Source organism: Pocillopora damicornis, chromosome 2 (assembly GCF_964200805.1).
Source record: "Pocillopora damicornis chromosome 2, jaPocDami1.2, whole genome shotgun sequence".
Lineage (NCBI taxonomy): Eukaryota > Metazoa > Cnidaria > Anthozoa > Scleractinia > Pocilloporidae > Pocillopora > Pocillopora damicornis.
The window spans coordinates 25873275-25895475 of record NC_142671.1 but is presented as its reverse complement, the minus strand read 5'-3'; the positions used below and the strand labels follow the sequence as shown (position 1 = coordinate 25895475).

General features: G+C 39.2%; 1 protein-coding gene and 1 pseudogene across 1 annotated transcript; both read left to right on the top strand.

The window, feature by feature from the left end:
* Window positions 1–2085: 2085 nt before the first annotated feature.
* Window positions 2086–4143, top strand: LOC149050501 (uncharacterized; annotated as a pseudogene).
* A 7551-nt stretch (window positions 4144–11694) lies between these two features.
* Window positions 11695–19754, top strand: LOC113677065 (uncharacterized). The gene is made up of 9 exons (XM_089198052.1): window positions 11695–11781; window positions 11910–11970; window positions 12100–12126; window positions 12258–12284; window positions 12898–12932; window positions 13362–13415; window positions 13729–13809; window positions 14019–14058; window positions 19276–19754. Exons 1-9 carry the CDS (start codon window positions 11695–11697, stop codon window positions 19359–19361), a joined length of 498 nt encoding a protein of 165 aa, XP_089054178.1. The 3' UTR covers window positions 19362–19754.
* The last annotated feature ends 2447 nt before the right edge of the window (window positions 19755–22201 follow it).

The window sequence follows — 22201 nt, the reverse complement described above, 5'->3', positions numbered from 1 at the left end:
CTCCTCAACAAGGGTTGCTGCTTACATCACTTGTCAGAAACATTCTTTCTTTTTGCTTTTAACAATCATAGAAATAAGCTCGCAGACACAACTTTTAGATTAAGCAAAGTGAGGAAGGAGGCGAAGTCCAGAGTAAAGAGTTAAGGAGTTTTGTGAAAATTTTCAAAATAGCTTACCTTTTCGCAAGCAAATATTGAGAGAAGAATATAAAAAAGAAAATTGTTTGCAAAGCTTGTTTTTGAAGCTATGTGAGTTTACAAAATCGAATTTTTATTTAATAAAAAAAGTGCAACTCACTACAGATGAACTGTTGAATACCTCAAGGAGCACGCACAGGTTTCTTTAACTTTCCATTCTTGATGGCTCTGAGCTTTCGACATGATCGAACTTTTCTTTCTGTTTCTTCAATACAGTGTAAAAATGCCCAATTATTTCCGCCTCAACAAATTGTGATCATTTTTATGACATTAGGTTACCATTATAACACCACAGCCTTGAAATAGCCACAAAACATCCACTTTATCGCATTTAAGGCTTGAAATTTGTGCTAACAAGTTTACCATTCTCTTTAAGTGAGACGTCTGCACACATAGACAAACCCACGAATCTGTAATCAAAATAAGTCGAAGTTACTATCATCTGATTTTCTGAATTTCCTGAATTTCCTTTTCCTACTAAGTCATCCATCTTTTACAATAAAAAGAGTGCTTAACTATATATTAGGGTATCATGGTACAAGACCAACCGAAGACTTTTACCAGGTTATCAAAGCCATGTGAACAATTGGTATTATAAAATAATTCAAATAGTACGCGCGCTCTGATTGGCCATAAAACCATTTTACATGAGCGTATGTAAACACGGTTTTCGTTCCTCTTTCATTAGTTATTTTATAAAAGAAATGTAAAATGGTTTCCGTGTTTACATAGCCTAATCGAAACACTTGGGAGGTTGGGAGAACACGAGATAAGTTTCCATTCATTATTGATCACTATTGAGATGAAGTACTAGAAATTGAAATATCTAAAGCGATGTAGAGTTTTTATTTACAACAGATTCCACACTTCTTAACAGTACCAGGACCAGGCAAGTACCGAGCATAAGGGAGCCCCTACTCCCCCCCTTCCCGCCTTTCACTCCCCCTAAGCATGTGGATTCAGAGCACTGTACGAATGACCTTACCCCTCAAAGACTAGAAAATTGCCGACTTATTAAGAAAGGAGCCTCGTACCCTCAGCTGGGAAGCTTAACCCGACTATGGTAACCAGTCGTCATAAGCAAATTACGAAAAAAAAGCCCTCTCTAGTGAACCAAAAAAATGAATTTAAATGTAAGAGATGTGATGCATATTATGCAGGCGATACAATCTATTTACTATGTAACGGGGAGCATAAATACTCTAAATGTGACGAAACAACAGAAGCAGGCCATCTCACATAGCTGGTGGCTTTTCTTGTGTGCTGATGCGACGAGGCTTGAGACAGTGGCTGGTTGTCTGTTCACAAGATGAAAAATTCCCATTAAATTGTTTCCTCCACAGAATGCTTTCCTTGAAATTAGCGTAAGTTGACTATGGCTATAACGAGATGGAAATGAGGACGATGGAAAAAAACCACACAAAAAGTTTTTTCGTCACCAAATATGTGTCGAGAGGGGCGTAAGAGTTTGCCTAAGAGAGATGTAGAGCAAGTCATGAAGTATTTTTTTATCAAGCGTTGCGGTAAACGGAAAAATGTTTGATCCATCCTTTCCAAGGGCTTCGGCAATAGTATAAGTGTTTTTATGATCTTTGTTCTGGCGAGGAAGGAAGTGAATTCGAGGAAGGTTTCTGGTCGCCTCCTGGTTGATAAGTAATCGAATTATAGGGTACTTGACCGGCGGCGAGAAGGGACACACTTTAAGTCATTGATTGACACCGAAAAACTGGCGCGATTATCCCTCGAGGAATAAGGAAGCGCTTTACTAAAACTGAGAGATTTCTTGGGCATTGAATTTTTCTCCGCGCGGTTGCTACCGTACTAGGTTAGGGACTACACTCTGGCGAAGAAAGAGAAGATGGCAAAAGCCATATTTGCATATGATGCAATGGCGGCCGAACGTGTTTTGGGAAGCTCTCTAAAACTTTTAGCTTTCCTGTTCACAGTTGTATTTATAATTCAGGATAATGTCATCACATTTAGGAAACAAGACCCTACCGTCCCACAGACGGTTTCAACATCACTCGAGGTGCTGGGGCTTGCCTCCCACTCAACTCTTCGACCGAATGGCAGGTTTAAATCTCGCGCCCGGCGCTTTCTGGCGCTCAGAGTGCAATACCAAAGGGACAAGCAGCTTTAACTTGCAGAGAAATTTGATAGTATATGGGGATATATCGTCCAATCCTGGTCCTAAAAGAACGAAGATTTCGCCAAAATCACCAATGCGGTGAGTCTCAGAAGGCTGCGAAGAACAACCGAGATGTTATCTTGTGTGCCTACTGTAACAACTGGTCGCACTCTTAGTGTCTTCAGATTTCTCGTCTTATTTTTCAATACTAATTAGACAGGCCCGACATTGAGTGGACTTGTCCCACTTGTGCTCTGCCGTGATTCTTTCTTTGCGGGGTTTTCGGAAGGAGAACTTGCCGAAATCAATGTAATGGAAAGGGATCGAGAGAAAGTTACAAAAGAAGATGATGCCGAACTGTCGTTTGGAGAAGAAGATGAGGATATTATTTCTGATAATGTACAATTGGAACTCCTAGCAAAACGCCATAGCAAGGATCGCCTATTAGCTCATCTAAACATGAATAGTGTCCAGAACAAATTTGAAGAACTCAGCGCTATTATCAAGACCTTACGCGCTCACATATTGTTTATCAGCGAAACAAAGATTGATGCAAGCTATCCCAACACTCAGTTCTCTATTCCAGGTTACTCTCTCTATCGTAATGACAGAAAAAAGGGAGGCGGTGGAATTTTTTGGCACTAATATCTACATCGCTTATTAAGACACAACTTAAACCCGCCAAGAATTACAAAACATTGGAGCTTCTTGCTTTTGAGGTCAAGACAGATACAGGCAATATGGTTATTATTAGCATTTACCGCCCCCTGAGACCAATGTGCGGTGAATATCAACCATTGCTTGAAAATCAGCTGAGCGAAATTTGCAATTAGGCAAGTTTACAAAGTAACTATGTAGTGGCCATGGGTGACCTGAACTTAGACAGGATGCATCCTGATAAACCTGAGGGCAAATTGTTACTCGACCTCGAAGTCGAACAATGTTTTGAATGTCTAATTACAAAACCGACAAGAACAGGAAAGAGCAGAACAAAAAAAAACAAATACTCTCGTCGAGGTGTTACTTAACAACAGACCGGAGTTTTTTCAATGCGCTGGGAATTATTATCCTTGCCTGAGTGATCTGCCCTTATTTACGGCATCTTAAAGTATAAAGTAAATCCTAATCGATCAAAAGTCATCGCGTTTAGGAGTTATAGGAACTTTGACCCCGAAGATTATAAGAAGCTTCTGTCATCGGCCTCCTGGCATGTTGGACAATTGTTCGACGAAATCGATGATCAAGTACATGTCTGGTATTTGTTAATGAAGGACATATTAGACGTAATGGCACTAGTGAAAAGAATGAGAGTGCGTGATAAGGTCGTACTCTACATGACATCTGACTGGAAGAGTGCAATCAGAGCAAAACGAAAGGCCACAGCAAGGTATCTTTAAAAATAAGACACAAGAAAACTGGGAGCTCAGACGAAGGAAATCGGCAACCAAACAGAGAAGAATAGCCATAAAAGAGTTTTTGGGGAAAAAGACTAAGGATTTGAAAAATAATCCAAAATGCTTTTAAAAAACGTCAAAGCCCTTTCTGAGTACCAAGAACTATACAAAAGATGAAGAGATTCATTTAAATGTGAACGGAAGTGTAATTAAGGATCAAAAACAAGTTGCGGAAGTACTGGTGGAGCATTGTGCAACGTTAGCGGATGGAATTGGAGGTGACGTGGCTGAGTGCAGGCATTGGAGGATTTTAAAGATCATTCCTGTGTCCAGCAGATTCAACAGGAAACCGATAATGGGAAACAGACCATCGATGTTAATCCTGTCACGCAAGGACAAGTTCTCGCTGTACTTGAATCGTTGAACATTAGAAAAGCTACTGGCAGTGACGGTATTCCAGCAAAAGTTTTAAAAATCGGAGCTGAGGAGTTGTCTAAACCACTGACTACCTTATTCAACTCATGTATATGAAACAGCGTGTGGCCCAGCGATTGGAAGAGAGAGGACCGGACCATGGTGTATAAAAAAGACGATAAGCTCTCCAAGGAGAACTATCGACCAAATACCATCGTCCCATATGTGAATAAAATCATGGAGAAACTGGTGGGTTCGTAGATATCCGCTGGTTTCGACTCCCGCATGTATAAAAATTCTAACGCGTATCGTAGACATCACAGTTGCGAAACTACACAAATTAACCTAATAGAGTCATGGAGAAAGGCAAGGGATGATAAACTCGTTGTCAACATCTTCTCCACAGACATGTCAAAAGCCTTTGACTCACTCCATCCGCCTTTGCTACTAAGCTTAAAGCATACGGTTTTCAGGAGAGTCTGAACGACCTCCCTCTGTGCGTATCGACTGACATATCAATGTTTGCGGATGACCATCAAATGTATCGTAGTGGTCACAATCAAGAAGAGGTCACATCTAAGCTAAGTGCAAGTGCGGATCAGGGAACTAGGTGGTACAAGTCCAATCTACTGGCAGGGAACCTTAAGAAATACCAGACGTTGAACATCGGCTACCGAACGGAAACAACAAGTTCTGAAAGAGCAAGCGGAGGGATCCGCATAAATAATGAGGAAATTAAGACTGCGGAAACTCTCAAACTTTTAGGGGTAACAATAGATTCCAGATTAAATTTTTCTTAACATGTAAACTCAGCTTGCAAGAAGACCAGTCAAAGAATTGCTGTCCTCATGCGACTAAGAAATCTAATCCTTATCAAGGCCAAACTCCAACTGAAAAAAGCAGCTGTGTTACCTCATCTTACATACTGCCATCTAGTGTGGCACTTTTTTTAGAGCTAGTGATTCGCACAAGCTTGAACGGCAACAAGAAAGAGGCCTGAGAGTGGTGTACAATGAAAAACAAGCTAGTTATCTTCAATTATTGGAAAGGGCTCAGCTGCCAAATTTGATGAACAGACGTTTGCAGGACATTAGTATTCTTATGTATAAAGTTAAATATATAAACTAAGTAATATTTGCAATCTTTTTAAAGAACATAGCTCTAAGTATAATTAGAGGCAATATGATTTCTCCACTCCTAGGTATAACTCTGCAACTTATGGTGGGCACTCACTGCTACACTTGGGACCTAAATTATGGGCGAAACTGTCATCAGATGACAGATCAGCCAAAACACTTAATGAGTTTAAAAGGCGCATTCGTGGCAAAGATCTTGCTGAGTTAATAGAAACCGGCTGCAAGGGTTGTAACCTCTGCTCTGCTTTACATTTATCTTTATTCTCTGCCATCGATATCCTCTAACCACCTCCTTGATTTTTTTCATTGCAAAGTGAATGAACTCTGACGAAGGGCTAACACTCGAAACGTCAGCTTTTTTTACTCTTCAGGGTGGCATATACGTTTTCAACTCAGTTGTTAACACTAAATTACCTGCTACACTGCCCCACCGACGCAGCACCACAGTTTCTTTAGAAACTTACCCCATTTATCTTAGAAAGAGAGTCGATTTGAGTGCGTATTGAACACTCTCCCAGCTGTGTTTAAAAGTTATCACTAATTATAAACAAGCCCCAAGACTGCGCGACCACAACAAGCATGGCTTACCTTGTTTTTTACTCAGCCTTAGCACGGGTCACTTAATGGTGCTCGTTGCATCCGCCACGAGGGGACGCAAATCGTCTGCACTGTAAGTACATATCATCCGATCTCACAATTTACGAAAACTTCATTATTCTTGTGAAAAATGATAGCCGTCTTATTGAAACTTGATGACAAGTATAAGCCGGCAAAGAAAACAGTACAAAAGCAATTATCTGTCACATCGATGTCAGCAGCAACAGGATTATGACACCTTACAGGAGAGCTGCCTGGAGCGTTCAAAAAGTCCCATACATTTTCTTAGACTAAAAGTCTAAGAAAATGTAGGGGACTCTTTGGGATACTTACAGTACAGACGATTTGCGTCCCCTCATGTTCTGGTTTCCTCGTACTTCTTCCGTTCATTTTCTTAACAAATGCAAATCTAGGCAGACGTTTTTAAACGATAACAAACATTTACTTCAGTGTCAAGTGTATTTAGGTACGAGCTATTTGGGGGCACTATATATAGCCGACATAAAATTTAGCCGACAATAAAACATTGAAAAATTAATTGAGAGCCTTATATCGACTGCATAGGGATTATTCTAGCCTCACATTTACAATCTATAATCTGAATCCAAAATCTACAATCATTATTATGGTCTAGAATGCTACTGATGTCTAGTTTTCTTATGGTGCTTTTAGAGGACTGAAGGTTAAATAATTATTTGCTTGTTTGCGTAGTCTGCTCCATAGTGCAGGTCTGAGGTGTTTGAAAAATCAAGGTAAATTAAAATCTTTGTTTCGCAAATGATAACTTGAACTATTTCAAATGGTTTAAGCTATTATCAACACGTATTATCTGAAACTCTCTATCCACAGCTGCAAAGGATGTTGACCTTCAGCTTGAAGGAAGAGGAGTAACCAATCATTCTGTCAGGAAAACCTGTATTTTAAGGCTACTCGCTGCAGATATTACGGAGAACTTGTCAGCCCAACTGTGTGAACACAAAACCACGGATAGTCAGCGAGTTCGGAACACCAAAGGAGGATGTCCATGACCCTCAGTCGAGTTACTCGTTTCGAAACCGGTATGAAATAATGAATGTCAAGTCGCCACTTGTTCGGCTGCAGAAATCGCCACCAGTACACAGAAGATTCATTGATCATGAACCATTCTAACATCCCCCTACTGTCTTACGCCGCTCTACTACTTTCTTGCCGGTGCAAACGTAAGATCTAGCTCTGGATGCACCTTCCAGATATTTCATGGCGATGTAAAAGTCGATACGAATTAGAATTTTCCAGTTCTGAGCCAAAACAAAAAGAGATGAACTCTCTTTCTTAAAGGAAATCGAACTGAGTGCTTATATTTAACTTTCCTCTGCATTTCAAGGATTCTCTTATCAAAAATACACGCCAAGACGGCGTAACCGCAATAAGCGTGGCTTACCTTGTTTTACCTCGATTTGGGCATATTATGGTATTCCTTACACCCGCTTTCCGCTTTCATTCCTTTCATTCTTCCATTTTACTCTTTCAGCGAAAACAGGGAAGGCGTTTCTGGTCTATTTTGCGATCTAACTTTCATATGCCCTTCTGTCGACTAAGCCGACTTCGCACTTGTGAAAGACATACAAAGGAAGGAAAAAGACGAAAAGCTTAAGTTGTAACCACGCCCGCCCTCGAATCTAACTTGTCACTCTTACTTTTCATACAGGATACCCTGGACAGGATACCATCATGTTAATATAAGCTGTTTGGCATTATGATATTTGCGGTTTTCTTTTAAACAGACGTTTTAAAAACAAAAATGATTGATTTATTGATTGAGAAACTTACATATAACAGACATTCATACATGTTCTTCATCTCGCACGCATCAAAACGACGCAACTCACAAATTTTATTTCATATTGCAAAAAACTATCAACTCAGGTGTTTTCAGTCTTCTGAATATTCGCCACTGGTCTATCTAGGATAGGAAGTAAACCAAATGATGTTTACTCGTCTTATTTAAAGAATCCATCAGAGATAACTCAATGTAAAATTGAATCATTTGTTACACAAATTAGTTCCCCGCCAACAAAGTCGCCATGATTGCGTAACCTTCCTTTGTCAGAAGTATTCTGTTAAGTCCACTGTCTTCAAATAGTCAGGAGGACACTTTGTCAAACTACGGTCTCTTCAAACTTACGGGGCATTTGACGTCAAGTCTGTTAATATCAGCATTAATACACATTCCTCTCTTTTGCCTGCTACTACTCTGGAAGTCCCTACAACACTGACTCGTTTATTTATAAATGGGGTGGTACCAAGTTCGTTCTTTTCCAGTCTATTCTTACTCGTGGAGCCCTCGCTTGCCATCCTTTCGTAATCAGCTCTCATACCTTCTTAGGTGTGGCCAATCATTACGACAGCAGCCAGAAATACAACACACAGTCAGCCGTGTACCAGGCCGCTGAAGCAAAGTTCATCAGGTACCAAGAGATTTCCACCCGTGGAGCGTTTGATATGACATCATTTGAGTACAAAGGTCACACTTATCTAGCTGTGGCAAACCACTACAATCAGAAGTACAACATAAACAGTGCTTTGTACAAGTGGGTGTAGAAATAGGGACAAAAGACGAAAAGCGTAATGACCAAGAATCTTAGCTGCTTTATGCATTGGTATAGTGATAGTATTTGATAAAAATCGAGGAAAAGGTTCAGATTTAGGGATAGTCGAAATTGATATCTTTGATAAATGAGTGCTTATCAGCCCCTTTAAGAGTGAAATCTACAATAAAGCTGTGCATTGAACATGATACTAAAGTCTGGTTTCTTTCTAATTTTGTGTGAGTAAATACCTTTCACTTTCATCGATACAAGTTGATCCCAAGAACAGTACTATCAGATACGTTCAATATTCTTAAATGGACTAAAATACTCTCAACTCACCTGCTCTGTGTGTGTTTTGTCACAGAATTCACATCTCCTCCCACCCCCACCCCCTAATGAATTCTTTACAGAGACGAAGAGATCAGGGGTGATATTTCCATTTAATTCTGATTACTTTTGGCTCCAAGAATATTGATAATGGTTGGTACCATAATTCTAAGTAAATTTTAAATTTTCACAGTTCATAACATTCTTTGCTCTCAACGCTCTGTTGACTTTGACAAGAGCATAAATGTAATATTGCAATTGTTATGTAATTTATGATCTTCTCGTCAACAAGGGTTACTGCTTACATCATTTGCCAGAAACATTCTTTCTTTTTGTTTTTAACAGCCTTAGAAGTGAGCTTGGTGACACAACTTTTTAGATTGAGCAAAGTGAGGGAGAAGCAATTTTTTATGATGATCATCTGGACACGTCAGCATAGCGCGACACGGAAACAAAGTGTTTATTTCTACATATCACTTTCATGAATAAGTACGCCTATCGATTGCGAAACCAAATTCTTAGAATTTTAGAATAAAGGGGTAAGTTTCTAAAGAAACTGTGGTGCTGCGTCGGTGGGAGAGTATAGCAGGTAATTTAGTGTTAACAACTGGGTTGAAAACGTAAATTAGCCACCGTAAAGGGTAAAAAAGCTGACGTTTCGAGCGTTAGCCCTTCGTCAGAGCGACTCTTAGAATTTTAATCGAACTCTCGAAAAACTAAACAAATTGACATCGTGTTTTGAGGTCCTTCCTCCTCGATTCGTCCACAAATGTGAAACTTAACCGATTACATGAAATTCTGATTGCCAGTCTAAGAATTTCTAAACATGAGAAAGTGAATATATAGCTTCATCAAGAGTCAAAGTTAAAAAAAAGGCTATCATGGAAGTAAGGTTGACCTCAATATCATTTTCTATACAACTTAGTAAATCATGTAACTACACTGTATTTGCCACAGAACGCGGTTGTTTTCGTTATTCTATAATCCTGATATATTCAGCGTTTTCATTACATGTTGAATGTAGAGCATGGTTCTTGAGGTGAAGCAAAGGCGGTTGTGATACAAGTGCTTTTTCCGTTTTTCTTCTTACTTTTTCTTCAGAGTCTTAACAATCTTGTCGAGTAATCCCTTTTTAGACAACTTGTCGTATGGAAACTAGGTGAAGTGTAGCGAGGAGCCCTTTTGGTCCAGAACATAATGAAAACATAGCACTTTTATTAATTATGGGCCTGAGGACTCAAATTTATGTCATTTAGATACTTAGACCTAAAACGAACATACCCTTTTCAGTTATCACTTAATTCAATTATTCCCAATATTTTTTGTTTTGTGACAGTGGATAGCTGGTGTAAGCAAACGACCTTGATCATTCTCTTCTGCCTTTGGTTACCTTGTTAATTAATTTTTTTTTGTTGCAATAAATCATAATCCCAGCTCTAAAATTCATGAGCCTATTCTCTGACAATACAGCTTGGACGGTTTTAGTGAACTGAGTGAACGGACAGTTAACAAACAATAAGCAATTTTCTATTTCTGATCATCTGGACACGTCAGCATAGCGCAACACGGGATAAACACAGCGAGGTACGTATTATTACAGTGTGTATGAGTCGTTTGCTCAACTTGATCAAATTTCCAACGCACCAAGGTATTTACTTTCACTTGTCAACTTTATTAAGAAGTAACCCTTTCAGCGATAAGTCATAATTTTTCCCCAGTGACACCCTACTCTTTAATGTTGTTCTTAGAGTTATGTCTTCTGCCTCGTAAAAAAAGAAGGAGAATATTATATTTTCAAAATAATTGCTATTTTCATTACACCTTGTTACTCTGGTAAGCAGGGTCATTTTATCATGGCAAAGCTGTCTCGTGCATCCCCCTCCCCCCTAATATTTTTATACGCTGGATAAGCATATTTTAAACACAGGATAATACGCGTATAGCGTATCAACAAGGTAACTTTATATTAAGTTACACGTCATCTTTTTAATAAGCCAGGCTAAGGAGCCAAGAAATAAAGAAAAACCTTTGAAAAAAGTTTTGTCCCATAAATACTGCTTGATTCTAGAAACGAAAGATTCAAAGGATGTACTATTAGGAAAAATTATCTTATTCAAAGGAAACTTCGGACTTATGCCACTGATAATATTTTGCTAGTTAAAATGATAATTAGGTGAACTAAGTCTCGTCAGTCGCTTTTAAATGATTGCGGTACAGTGTTCTGATCTACGGTTGCAGACAACCGATTTTTTTTTCTTTCAAACTCGCTTACTGTAAATGGCGTCGTTACAATCCCATTAAGCTCCACGAGAATGGTTTTAACAAAAAGGTGCACACTTATATCCTAAATCCACGGCAATTTACTATCTTTATTTTATTTCATTTTTATTCAACCGTATTTTATATTGAATGAACTTGTGTGTTTCCTACTTAGTAAACGCAAACGAGAATTTTCTTTCAACCAACAGTATTCATATCAACCATCACATTTTTGAAAAAATCCTCAAAATGATGTCAAGCGAGCTGTGTTCTTGCTATGGACACCTTTCCTTCCACAGATCAAAACATTTATTTTTTTCACTACAGTAATTCGTGGGAATTTACATAAAGACCAAACAACTAATCTTCACTGATAAGGGTCTAAATTCTCCTTACCAAATCACTGTACAAGATAGCGATGTTTTAAGATCACTGTACAAGATAACGATGTTTTAAGGAGACATAAGAAGTTCATCGTAGTCGGTCAGTTAGCATATCGTAATCCATAAACTACAAATTCTCATCGTGAATTGTAAACACTACTCACAACACAAGCCCTTGGACATCCTGAATTTTCCTGTTATGGGGTAAAATAAACAGAGTTGGAAAGTTGTTCCCTTTATGCTGACTGATTTGTCTGCCAGTTCATATCGGAGGGCGCTGAGAGTGAAAATGTTTCGTTTATTCTTTGTGTTGGCTCTAGCCTTTTTGTTGAGTTCCGTTGCAAAATCACAGAACAAATCAGGTAACCAAATTGAAGTCTAATCGGAATTAAAGTGAAAGTGAGAATTTTTGAGTTTTGCTCGAGCGTGTAACTTCCTAATCAACCCCTTTGATTTCATAACTTATGGGCACACTCTTCGGTTTTATTTAAAACCTTTTAACAGAGTCATGGAACAGCGACAAAATCAAACTGCCATGCTTCACAAGCTGGATACTGTAAAGATGGTGGGTAAATAATAAAAATACTTCAGTACTTGTTACGAGCATGTAGTTATTTGCATATGCTCTATGGGCGAGAAAGAGAGAAATTCGAGTTTCTTCACTGATGTTTGGTTTCTGTTAATTTCTGGACAGAAAAAGAAGGAAAAGATGGACAAAACGGTGAATGTGCGAAAGTTACTTTATGGTTCATTTATGGAGTAATTGACTTAAAAATGAATAACGTTTCACTATAAAAATAAACTGTTTGTTTACCTACCTAACATAAGAAAATCAATTTGCTTTTTATGCAGGAAAAGATGGACGCGATGGAATAAGCGGTGATATAGTTATTTATTCAAAGTGAATTTTTGATTTAGATAGGAAATATTTTCAACATGAATTCCTTCACAAATAAAAGTGATAGGGATTGGTTATTCTTAGTATTCTGGGAGGGATGGTGGAGGACTTTGGGTGATCAGTCGTCGCCAACAGAATTTCAAGGGGGACTATGGCAAAATGACTGTCAACCAGTTGCCAATGGGGGGTAGGGGTGGGGACTCATGAGAATATTACAGAGCCTTCGGAGAGGATCAGGTAAAGTTTATCGTGACACTACCAAACTCCTCGGGCTGACTCACTGACTGGTCCCCTATGAGAATTTAACGAGGAAAAAAAAACGTAAACGTTGTAACGTGATGAGTATAGTAAATGTTAGAGACTATATAGTTGCCTTGTGTCAAGTTAATATTACAACGAGTTTGAATGACTGAAAATTACTTTGAATAGTACATTTTTTGAGAAACGAAGGTGTAACATGTGAAACCTTTTACAAAGTTGAAACAAAAGAAGTATTATGTAGAAGATATAATTTTTTAAGACGTGACTTTTGTTGCTGTTTTCGTTTATCTGTGCTTTCGCAATTTGAACTGATCGCCAATATGTTCAACATAGGACAAGATGGACGCAATGGGACAGTTAGGGTAAAGGTTATGTATTTTTAAACGATAATGTAACCATTGTTAAAAAGATTACACTGAAACGAACCTGAGAATACAAATGTGTTGAACTGTATATGACGTACCTCTCCTTGTTAGTCGTGTACTCATAAGTACATCAATCAAACTGTTGTCATGGTTATAGAGAGATTATTTCGATTCATTTTAAATTATCCAGGGGTAATTCAACCGTTACCGGTTGTTTAGTTGGAATATTTAAATCGTGATTACTGTAGGTATCCCAGCCAAGAAGATTCAGTTATAGAATCAGGTTTTGGCAAGGAAGAACAATTCATTATTCCGAACTGTAAGAGTTCTCTTGCTCCTTAACTTTCCCGTATTGGAGATTTATCTGACTTTGACGCTGTCAATGAACACAATGAAGTACGTTGCTAATACGTTAAATTTTTATTTCTTTAGGGGGAGAGGGGTGAACCAGGACAAAAGGGAGAGAATGGTAGTTCTAGTTCCAAAGTTTCTGAATCATTCAGTTAAACTAGGACCTGGACAAAAAAACTGCGATAATAGTAGGACTAAGAACCCCTGGTAGGACCTGGTAGGGATTGGTCATTATTCAGCCGGGGGGGGGGGGGCGCTACGGCTTCTTTCTTAAAGAAAGTTTTCACGAGGTTTAGATGGAAAATTCTTTCGCCCGACACAGCTTAAAAGATAAACTTTAAAAATATTAACTTCTCAAAGTTCTTTAATGAAGAATAGCGAAACAATTTCTCCCCGTCAAGTCCGTGTCATACAACCTTTTGATAAGCGAGCTCGCTTTTTTATCGAGGGCGAGAAAGGATCTGTTGGACAGAAAGGATCACCAGGACTAAATAGACAGAAAGGAATGCCGGGAACATGTGATGACCTGGTATGGAAAGATATAATGGATAGAAATCATCACTTAGAAGTGTAACAGTCCTTATGTACTTCTTAAGTAGTGAAATATTAAAACAAGTAATTTACTACTTTTCTTTCATTATTGTTATTATTTTTGGCAGTTATTGTGTGATGTTCTTTGACATGCAAAAGCATGAAACGACGATGAATGATAACGAGGTTTTCAATAATTTTTTGCAGAGTTCCTCGCCATCCTCCGGGAAAAGGTGTTGTAAAGATGGTAGGAATAATTTTTCACTTGTTTTTGAGGCTACTGTCTGCTATAGGAGGCGAGGCCGCATATGTCGTCAAAATGAGTGAGTGAGTGATGGTAACAATAGAATTCCAATCTTGATCCAGTTTTTACCCGATGTTCACTGTGTTACATCTTCTTTGTTCTGGAGTACTAGAGAAGACGATGACAAATTCCCGGATGGCGCATGAAAAAACAGAGCTTTTTTTAAAGAAATATCTCATAAGGTGTGATCGGCGCATCATGAAAAACCTAAAGGAAAACTTTTTTCTTTGAAGGGGAGTATTTTACCGTGTGAATCAGCGAATTATGCCCAGTACATCGGAAGATGCTTTTTATTTAGTTCTTGCCGTTACACTACAAAAGATGATAAATATCGAAATAATTTTGTAGTGGCCTCACAGGAATGATATTAAAAACAAGGCTTTTGGTAGCCTGCAGTGCAGGCGTCTTGTTGGTGCGAGCTAACGCTAAAAGCTCGCGATCATTTGTTCGACCGGCCATTTTTGATTTGCAGTTAGAGTGGACGGTGGGGGTAGGAGGCGGTGGAGGGGAGAAAAGACGCCTGCCCGAAGAGGCTGTTAAAATGCCATACGCCCCCTGATTAGTTGCGCTTCACTACATTTCCGGAAATAAGAAGGTAACCAATAAAAATGAGTTTATTTAAAAGTCTTTGACAATGACTTCCGGCAAAAAACAAACACACGGGAGCCGAGCCGTCATATCCAGCTGCATATAGTGCATGATGTCCGATACGAGTGCGAGTGACAACTGTAGGCTTTGAGAGTTTCCTTCAAAAAAGCAAAGCCACTCTTCATCAGTAAATATTTTTAAACCTTCGAAACGGAAGGAGTGCTTTGGAGTTGTTTTGAGTGAAATTGTTCGTCAAGTTGGATTTTCCTTAGTGCAAGATAGCTCGAGATTTTCAGATCGTGTTTGCAACCCATGTGGCCGTAAGATTCGAAATTTAGGCCAATTGTACCACTTTGTCATGAATGCAACTACAACGACGTCTACTCCAGTGAAAACTAGCAAAAGAAACCTTGACACGCCAGATAAAGCTAGTCCACCGTGGAGGAAATCAAAATCTGTACGTGTTCGTTCCCCGATTGGTAGGACTCCGTTGAGAGACGTTCCTCCTCTCATGCGATCGAAAAAGTCTCTCACCTTTGAAAACGCAGTGAATACCTCGTCTGCCTTGTTGGTACAGGAAAGCGAGATGCTTAGTCATATGAATGTGACAGACCTTCTAAAGCATGGTGTAAAAATCGTGTTCATGAACCCGTCTGGAAACGTGACTGTGAGAATTCCCAGAGATTCCCAAACAAAAACATTGGTGAAGAACGTTACTAACAAACAATGGAGAGAAGCGATTAATGCGCTTTTAATGCACGAAGAAATTAAGCCTGGACTATATAAGGAAATCTCCAAGCTGGTGTCGCTCGAGTTTGACGAATACTTGTAATCTGGATACATATTGGAGGCGCGTAATCCGGACGAGCTCGCTAGTTTCTCGAACAAAATTTTCATGAAAGAGGTAAGAATTTTCTGTCCCCTCTGGTTTGACTGCGTTCGAGGTGCAAGTGGCTTATCGCAGAATGCTTTCAAAGAGTGCGGCCCAGAGATAAACTCTCTTGCTTTAGCGACAGCAACGCTAGCACGCATAAGAAACGCCAAAGCCTCTGCAGTGCACTACCGAATTTCAACCATTATGTTTCACAGTGGTGTTAAACATGACGACTTGAGACGTTTAAATCATTTGGGGGTATGTATATCTCCAGATTGACAGCTGCAGCTAAATCGAACAAAATCAGGAACTCCGTTCGAGGGCGAACGGAGTGTGGCAAAATAACAATGACTTCGGGCAGGCGTAATCCTCACTCCCCTACACCCATCCCTCTCCTTATTTTTTGACCATCGACCGCCCCCTTAGTATAAATTTTTCCTCTTCCCAGCCTTCCGATCTCATTAAAATCAAAGATGGCGGCCATAATATTCGTTATGAAATTACTTAGCACTGGTTAGCCTAAATTACGCCTGCTCTGCAGGCTAGGCTTTTGGTTGCAGAATAGGTTTGATCTGCACATCGTGGAAACTTTCGCGAAAAAATTAAATTATTCGAAGAGAGAGCGTTTTACCATTTTAATCAGCGACTAATGCGCCAATGAGCCGCTAAATTCGCGAAGCAAGCAAGGTCTGAAATACCATACCTTGTGTTTAACAGAGTGACCCTATTCAAAGGAATAATAGAACGGTAGAATGACGGATTGGTGGAATAGCGTGTTGGAGGAATGGCGGAATATTATACAACGCAGAATGTCTTGTTGTGTGGAACGAAAGTCTCACAAAAATAGAATTGCAATGGAATTAGAAAAAGAAGAAAAGAAGCATAGTTTAATCATTATTGGACCAAGAGGACAGACCGATAGAGGAGCGTTGTGGTTCTTCAGCCAGCCCCTATGAAATATCAATACCTTCACCATTATTATCATTATTATTATCATTACTGATATGATGGTATGATTATTTGTCACCAATTTATCATTGGTTAATTATCAATTAGTCACTAAAAGGTAAGTTTTTCGTTTGTCCCACGATGCAGTCACGTGTGATGTAGATCGCGACGTTTCGACTGCATACTGCTAGTCTTCTTCAGGCGATGAGGCCGACTTGTCATGAGTGATCTTATAAAGCATGATGCTCCGCTGTGCTTGGTTGTTTTTCAACAGCTCTGATTGGTGCATTTCGATCCTTACTTATCACTCAGTGATTTGCTCCCTCGGCGGTCCGCTGTCGTGCAGCTCTCCTGTTATTGTGTTTTTTGATCGTGGGCATTCTGGAATTTCTATTCCATTATCCCTGTTGATGTTGTTAGGGTGAAGTCTGATGTGAATTGCCTCTTTGACCTTGTGCGTGTAGTAATAAGGGTCACGATCAATAAACTTTACTTCGTTCCAGAGCGGCTTGTGTCAGGTGTTGTGGGCGTGCTCTGAAACGGCGGAGGTCTCGGTACGGGCGAGTCGAATGTCTCGATCTTGCTCCTAATTAGTCACTATATTCTTGAATCATCTTTCTATTGTGTAACAGGATATTCATAAATGTGAGATGCGGCAGGTTTTCTGCTTTTTATGTGAGACAAATCTTGTACAACACTACCTTTCAGCATCATTATACACTCCCCACTTCTTGTCAATGCTATAAAAATTGTGATATATCAGTAGCCACCTGCAGTCCTAAACTACTCATTTCTTTGATGATTGCCGTTTAAGTGCACAGTAAAACGTCCCTTTCAATTTTAACTGATGCAAGCTGAAGGCATAGTTGGTTGGAATAAGTTTTTTACTTATATTAAAGTTCACACGGCAACCAGGTGGACAATCAGACATAGTTTGAAGCTACACTGGTTTGCAGATTTAATGAATGTAACCGAAGAAGTTACAATTCATAGACCCAACGTTTCGACACTCCTGTCTAGTGCCGACACTCCTGTCTAGTGCCTTCATCACCCCTGATGAAGGCACTAAGTCAAGACAGGAGTGTCGAAACGTTGGGTCTATGAATTGTAACTTCTTCGGTTACATTCATTAAATCTGCAAACCAGTGTAGCTTCAAACTATGTCTAAGTTTTATACTTGTTTTGTTTTAATGATAAATGTATCTAAGTGCACAGTAAAACACCCCCAGATCAAGGCACAAACTACGTTGTATTGAAGAATACTCCATTTTGGACAGATAAAAAGCCAAATTTGGTCCATTACTTTGGTGTGGTGTGATAAGGTTGCAAGCCAATGAAACGGTTCTAATATTTCTAGAGCTTTTTCAACTAATTAAAGGTCAGTTGAAGAAATTATGCTGAAAAAACTTATGGCCATTTAGAGGACTTAATCGTTTTTATTTTATAAAATCGCGTTACGAAGATAGCAGCAAAATCAAAGACGGCAATATCGAGCCGTGTACATCAGCCACTAGCTAATTTTTTGTTCGTGGTATACTATTTCTGTTTAATCAATTTTGTTTGTATTGCCTTTACTTAAATTAAAGCTTTTAGGGAATTCTCATTATAATTTACAAAAAGTGAAATAACACCTTGCACAATGCGATGAGTTCAACCTTTGAGACACTTTTAGCCAATTAAAAGAGGCTTGACGCATCGTCTTTGATGGATGTATTTCTCACAGTTAGTCGTGTGATCTCTTGAAAATGGCGTCAAAAACAACCAATTATTTATTAAAGTTTAATCATATATTCATTTTTATGACACAAACTAACGAGAATACGGACTTTTAGAAACACCCTTAATTTGAGCTCAATGTGCCTGCAGTTAAAAGACGGGTTCGGCGACCCTCATAGTTTATCACTGAATTGCAATCAGTACAGTTTATTAATATTCATCTTTCTCAAAAATCTTTACATGCGATTCTATTCAAGTCGTTCTATTCCCTATTTAACTTTGAATATATATTTATGTTCTGATATGCTGATTGCAATACAGTGATAGAGAATTATGTGTTTTAGAGGATGGAATGCTGCTTTGGTAACATTAGTTTTGTAGAAAAACTTGTTGAACAACAGTTTCGCATGTTGAATGAATAGAAATTCCCGAAAAAGAGTAATCTGTTGAAGCTTCTGTAGGTTACAATATGGTTGTGAAACCCTTCTGAGCGGAAACAACGAATGGGAGGTAAGATCTGTTAATCACTTCTTTTGTTTTGTTTTGTTTTTTTTTTTTATCAAAGAATGTTCCACTGGTTTCCACTTCTTTGAGAAAGTTTAAGACTTACCAACCAGAGGAGCTGCAGCTGTTCAACATTTTACCATTAATGGAAGTCTGCTCCTCACCTTTGGGAACAATCATGGAGATATCCACAAATTCAAGACGAGCTCCGTGGTTTACAAGATGGATGAACCGACTGAAAAGTTCACATTCTACCAGACCCTGCCAACTAGAGGTGCATATGGCCTTGAGTACGCTTAAGTTAAGCTGCACACTTCAAGTTCTTCGCATTAAATAGAGACAGATATCTCACAGTGGCAAACTATCATGATGGAAGTACCCACTCAACAAAATCAGTCATCTACAAATGGAGTGGCGTCAAGTTTAACATGTTCCAGGAGATAGCAGCTGAAGGTGCCTGGGGATATACGGTATTTGAAATAAGCAGTGTCACTTACATCGCTTTCGCTTACTATTACAACCCTCAACAGAAGTATTCTGTTCAGTCCACTGTCTTCAAATGGCCAGGAGGACACTTTGTCGAACCACAGTCTCTTCAAACTTACGGGGCATTTGACGTGAAGTCTGTTAATATCAATGGTCACACATTCCTCGCTTTTGCCTGCCACTACTCTGGAAGTTCCTACAACACTGACTCGTTTATTTATAAATAGGATGGTACCAAGTTCGTTCTTTTCCAATCCATTCCTACCCGTGGAGCCCTTGCAAGGTATCCATTCGCGATCAGCAGTCATACCTACTTGGGCATGGCCAATCACTACGACAGCAGCTTGAAACATAACACTCAGTCAGTTGTGTACCAGGCCTCTGAAGCACAGTTCATCAAGTATCAAGAGATTTCTTGATTTCCCATGGAGCGTTTGATATGACATCATTTGAGTACAAAGATCACACCTATCTGGCAGTGGCAAATCAGTACAATGGGAAGTACAACATAAATAGTGCTTTGTTCAAGTGGGTGTAGAAATAGGGACAAAAGGCAAAAAGCGTAATGACCAAGAGTCTTAGCTGCTTATGCATTGGTGTGGTGATTTAATTGTATTTGCTCAATAATCCGAGAACAAGGTTTAGATTTAGGGTTTTTTTTGTCAAAATTGAATTTTTGATAAATGAGTGTTTATCAGCCTTTTTAAAAGTGAAAGTAGCAATAAAGCTGTGCATTGAACGAGATACTAACGTCTGGTTAATTCCAATTTTGTTTGAGTAAATAACTTCCACTTTCATTGATAAAAGTTAATTCCCAGGACAGTTATATTAGACACGTTCAATATTCTTATATGGACTAAAATACCCTCAGCTCATCTGTTGTGTGTGTGTCGTCACGTAAGTCACACCTCCCTCCCCCCACCCCCCTAACTTTTCTTTCGGCTCAAGAAATCGTAATCATTTTCATGATATTAGGTTACCATAATAACACCACAGTCTTGAAATCTGCTCTATCGGTTTAAAGGCTAGAAATCTGTGCTAACAAGTTTACCATTCTCTTTTAAGGAGACACCCTCACACATAGACAAACCCACGGATCTCTAATTAAAATAAGTCGAAGACACTATCGTCTGATTTTCTGAATTTCCTGTTGCTACTAATTCATTCATCTTTTACAATAGAAGAGTCTTTAACAAAATATTATGGTATCATGGTAGAAGACCGACCAAGGAATTTTATCAGGTTATCAAAGCTATATTAACAACTGGTTTTTAATGAAGGAAGAAAGGTTTCTGATGGAATCCCGGTTGATAAGTAATCGAATGACAGGGTAATTTCACCTGCGGCAAGAAGGGTCACACTTAAAGTCATTGATTGACACCCAAAAACTGACGCCATCGTCACTCGAGAAATAAGGAAGCGCTTTCCTGAAACTGAAAGATTTGGTCACCGAATTCTTCCCCGGGCGGTTACCGCCGTCCTAGGTTGGGGACTGCACTCCGGCGAAGAAACAGAAGATGGCAAAAGCCACCAGAAGATTGAAATATTTTGAGTCAGCGACGCGCGGCGAACTAATGAAAGTGGCTAGACTCCATTTGATCTTATGGAAGAATCGCAATAACACAATCTGCAAGTATCATTTGAATTGTTTCCTCGTAAAGTTTTCTCTAGCTTGAAGGGCTTTCCGTTTTTCTTTACTCTCTGCCATTGATATTCTCTACATCGCGCGGAATGCCTATTGTTCTCGAGGCATTTAGTTGCAGCAGCCAAAAAATTAGAGATCCGTAATATAAGCGGCAAAAAGTATTGTGGAGAGCTTTAATTCATTCATCCTGGCATTCCCTCTCAGGGAAAATTGCTTTAGCTCATTAACTTGTCAGGGCGGAGCTACGAAACAATAGCTTAGAAAGATATTGTTTATGTTATTGTTAGAAAAATTTTTCTGTGTTACAACCTGGAATAGCGCTCGATTTTGAAACCGTCGTTATATATTCATCTCGTTCTTCATCTTACTCAACAAACGCTTTTATTCTATCATTATCCATTTAGGATTTGATTTTCGTTAGAAAAAAATCCACCTGCACAATTTTTCCACCATAGAAAGGACGTTTTGAGGTCTGTAAGTCACTCTAACACTTGCTTCTTCGAAACGAAATAAAAATCACACACTGTGTGAAGAGTGAACTTATGCAGTAGTTAGTTCTACCGCTTAAATCATAGTTAAAGTTAATGTTTGTGTGGGAGGCCGAGGCTTCCCGAGTTCTATGTGATCATCACCCTGTCGAAGTTTCCTTTGAGGTTAAGGCCTCAAATAGTTTAGCACCCCAAAGGGCATTTTGCCGCATTTTACTCCTGGCAATTGAAAAAGCGAATTTTATCAACGCTGCTGCGCTAGTTTCAGCCATTTCTTCTCTAATTATGGGCTTTTCAAGGCGCGGGTGCATTCAAATCTTCCACTTCGGTGCTGATGAATAATTAATGATGTCCAGGCATTCTGCGCGGTGAACCGCCTCCTTGATTTTTTCATTGCAAAATTAATGAACTCTTAGAAAGAAAGTCGATTTGAGTGCGTATCTCCAAGTCGCCACTGCACTTGCTCGGCTGCAGAAATCGCCACTAGTGCGCCGAAGATTCTTTGATTAACCATTCTTACAACCCCCTATTTCTTACGCCGTCCACTGCTTTTTGCAGGTGCAAACATAGGATCTACTTCTGGATGCACTTTCCAGATATTTCATGGCGGTACAAAAATCGATACAAATAAGAATTGTTCTATTCTGAACCAAAATAAACAAAGTTGGACTCTCTTTCTTAGAGGAAGTCGAATTGAGTGCTCATTTTAAACTATCCTCTGCATTCCAAGGGTTCTCTCATCCCAAATACACGCCAAGACGGCGTAACCACAATAGGCGTGGCCTAACTTGTTTTAGTACCAAGCCTCGATTTGGGCATATTATGGTATTCGTTACA

What these genes read in the sequence shown, in the direction of transcription:
- LOC113677065 (XM_089198052.1), top strand. Translation starts at nt 11,695, where the DNA reads ATGTTTCGTTTATTCTTTGTGTTGGCTCTAGCCTTTTTGTTGAGTTCC. An exon ending in CGGGAACATGTGATGACCTG is followed by an intron (nt 13,810 to 14,018) that starts GTATGGAAAGAT and finishes AATTTTTTGCAG; the next exon opens with AGTTCCTCGCCATCCTCCGG. An exon ending in GAAAAGGTGTTGTAAAGATG is followed by an intron (nt 14,059 to 19,275) that starts GTAGGAATAATT and finishes AACCCTCAACAG; the next exon opens with AAGTATTCTGTTCAGTCCAC.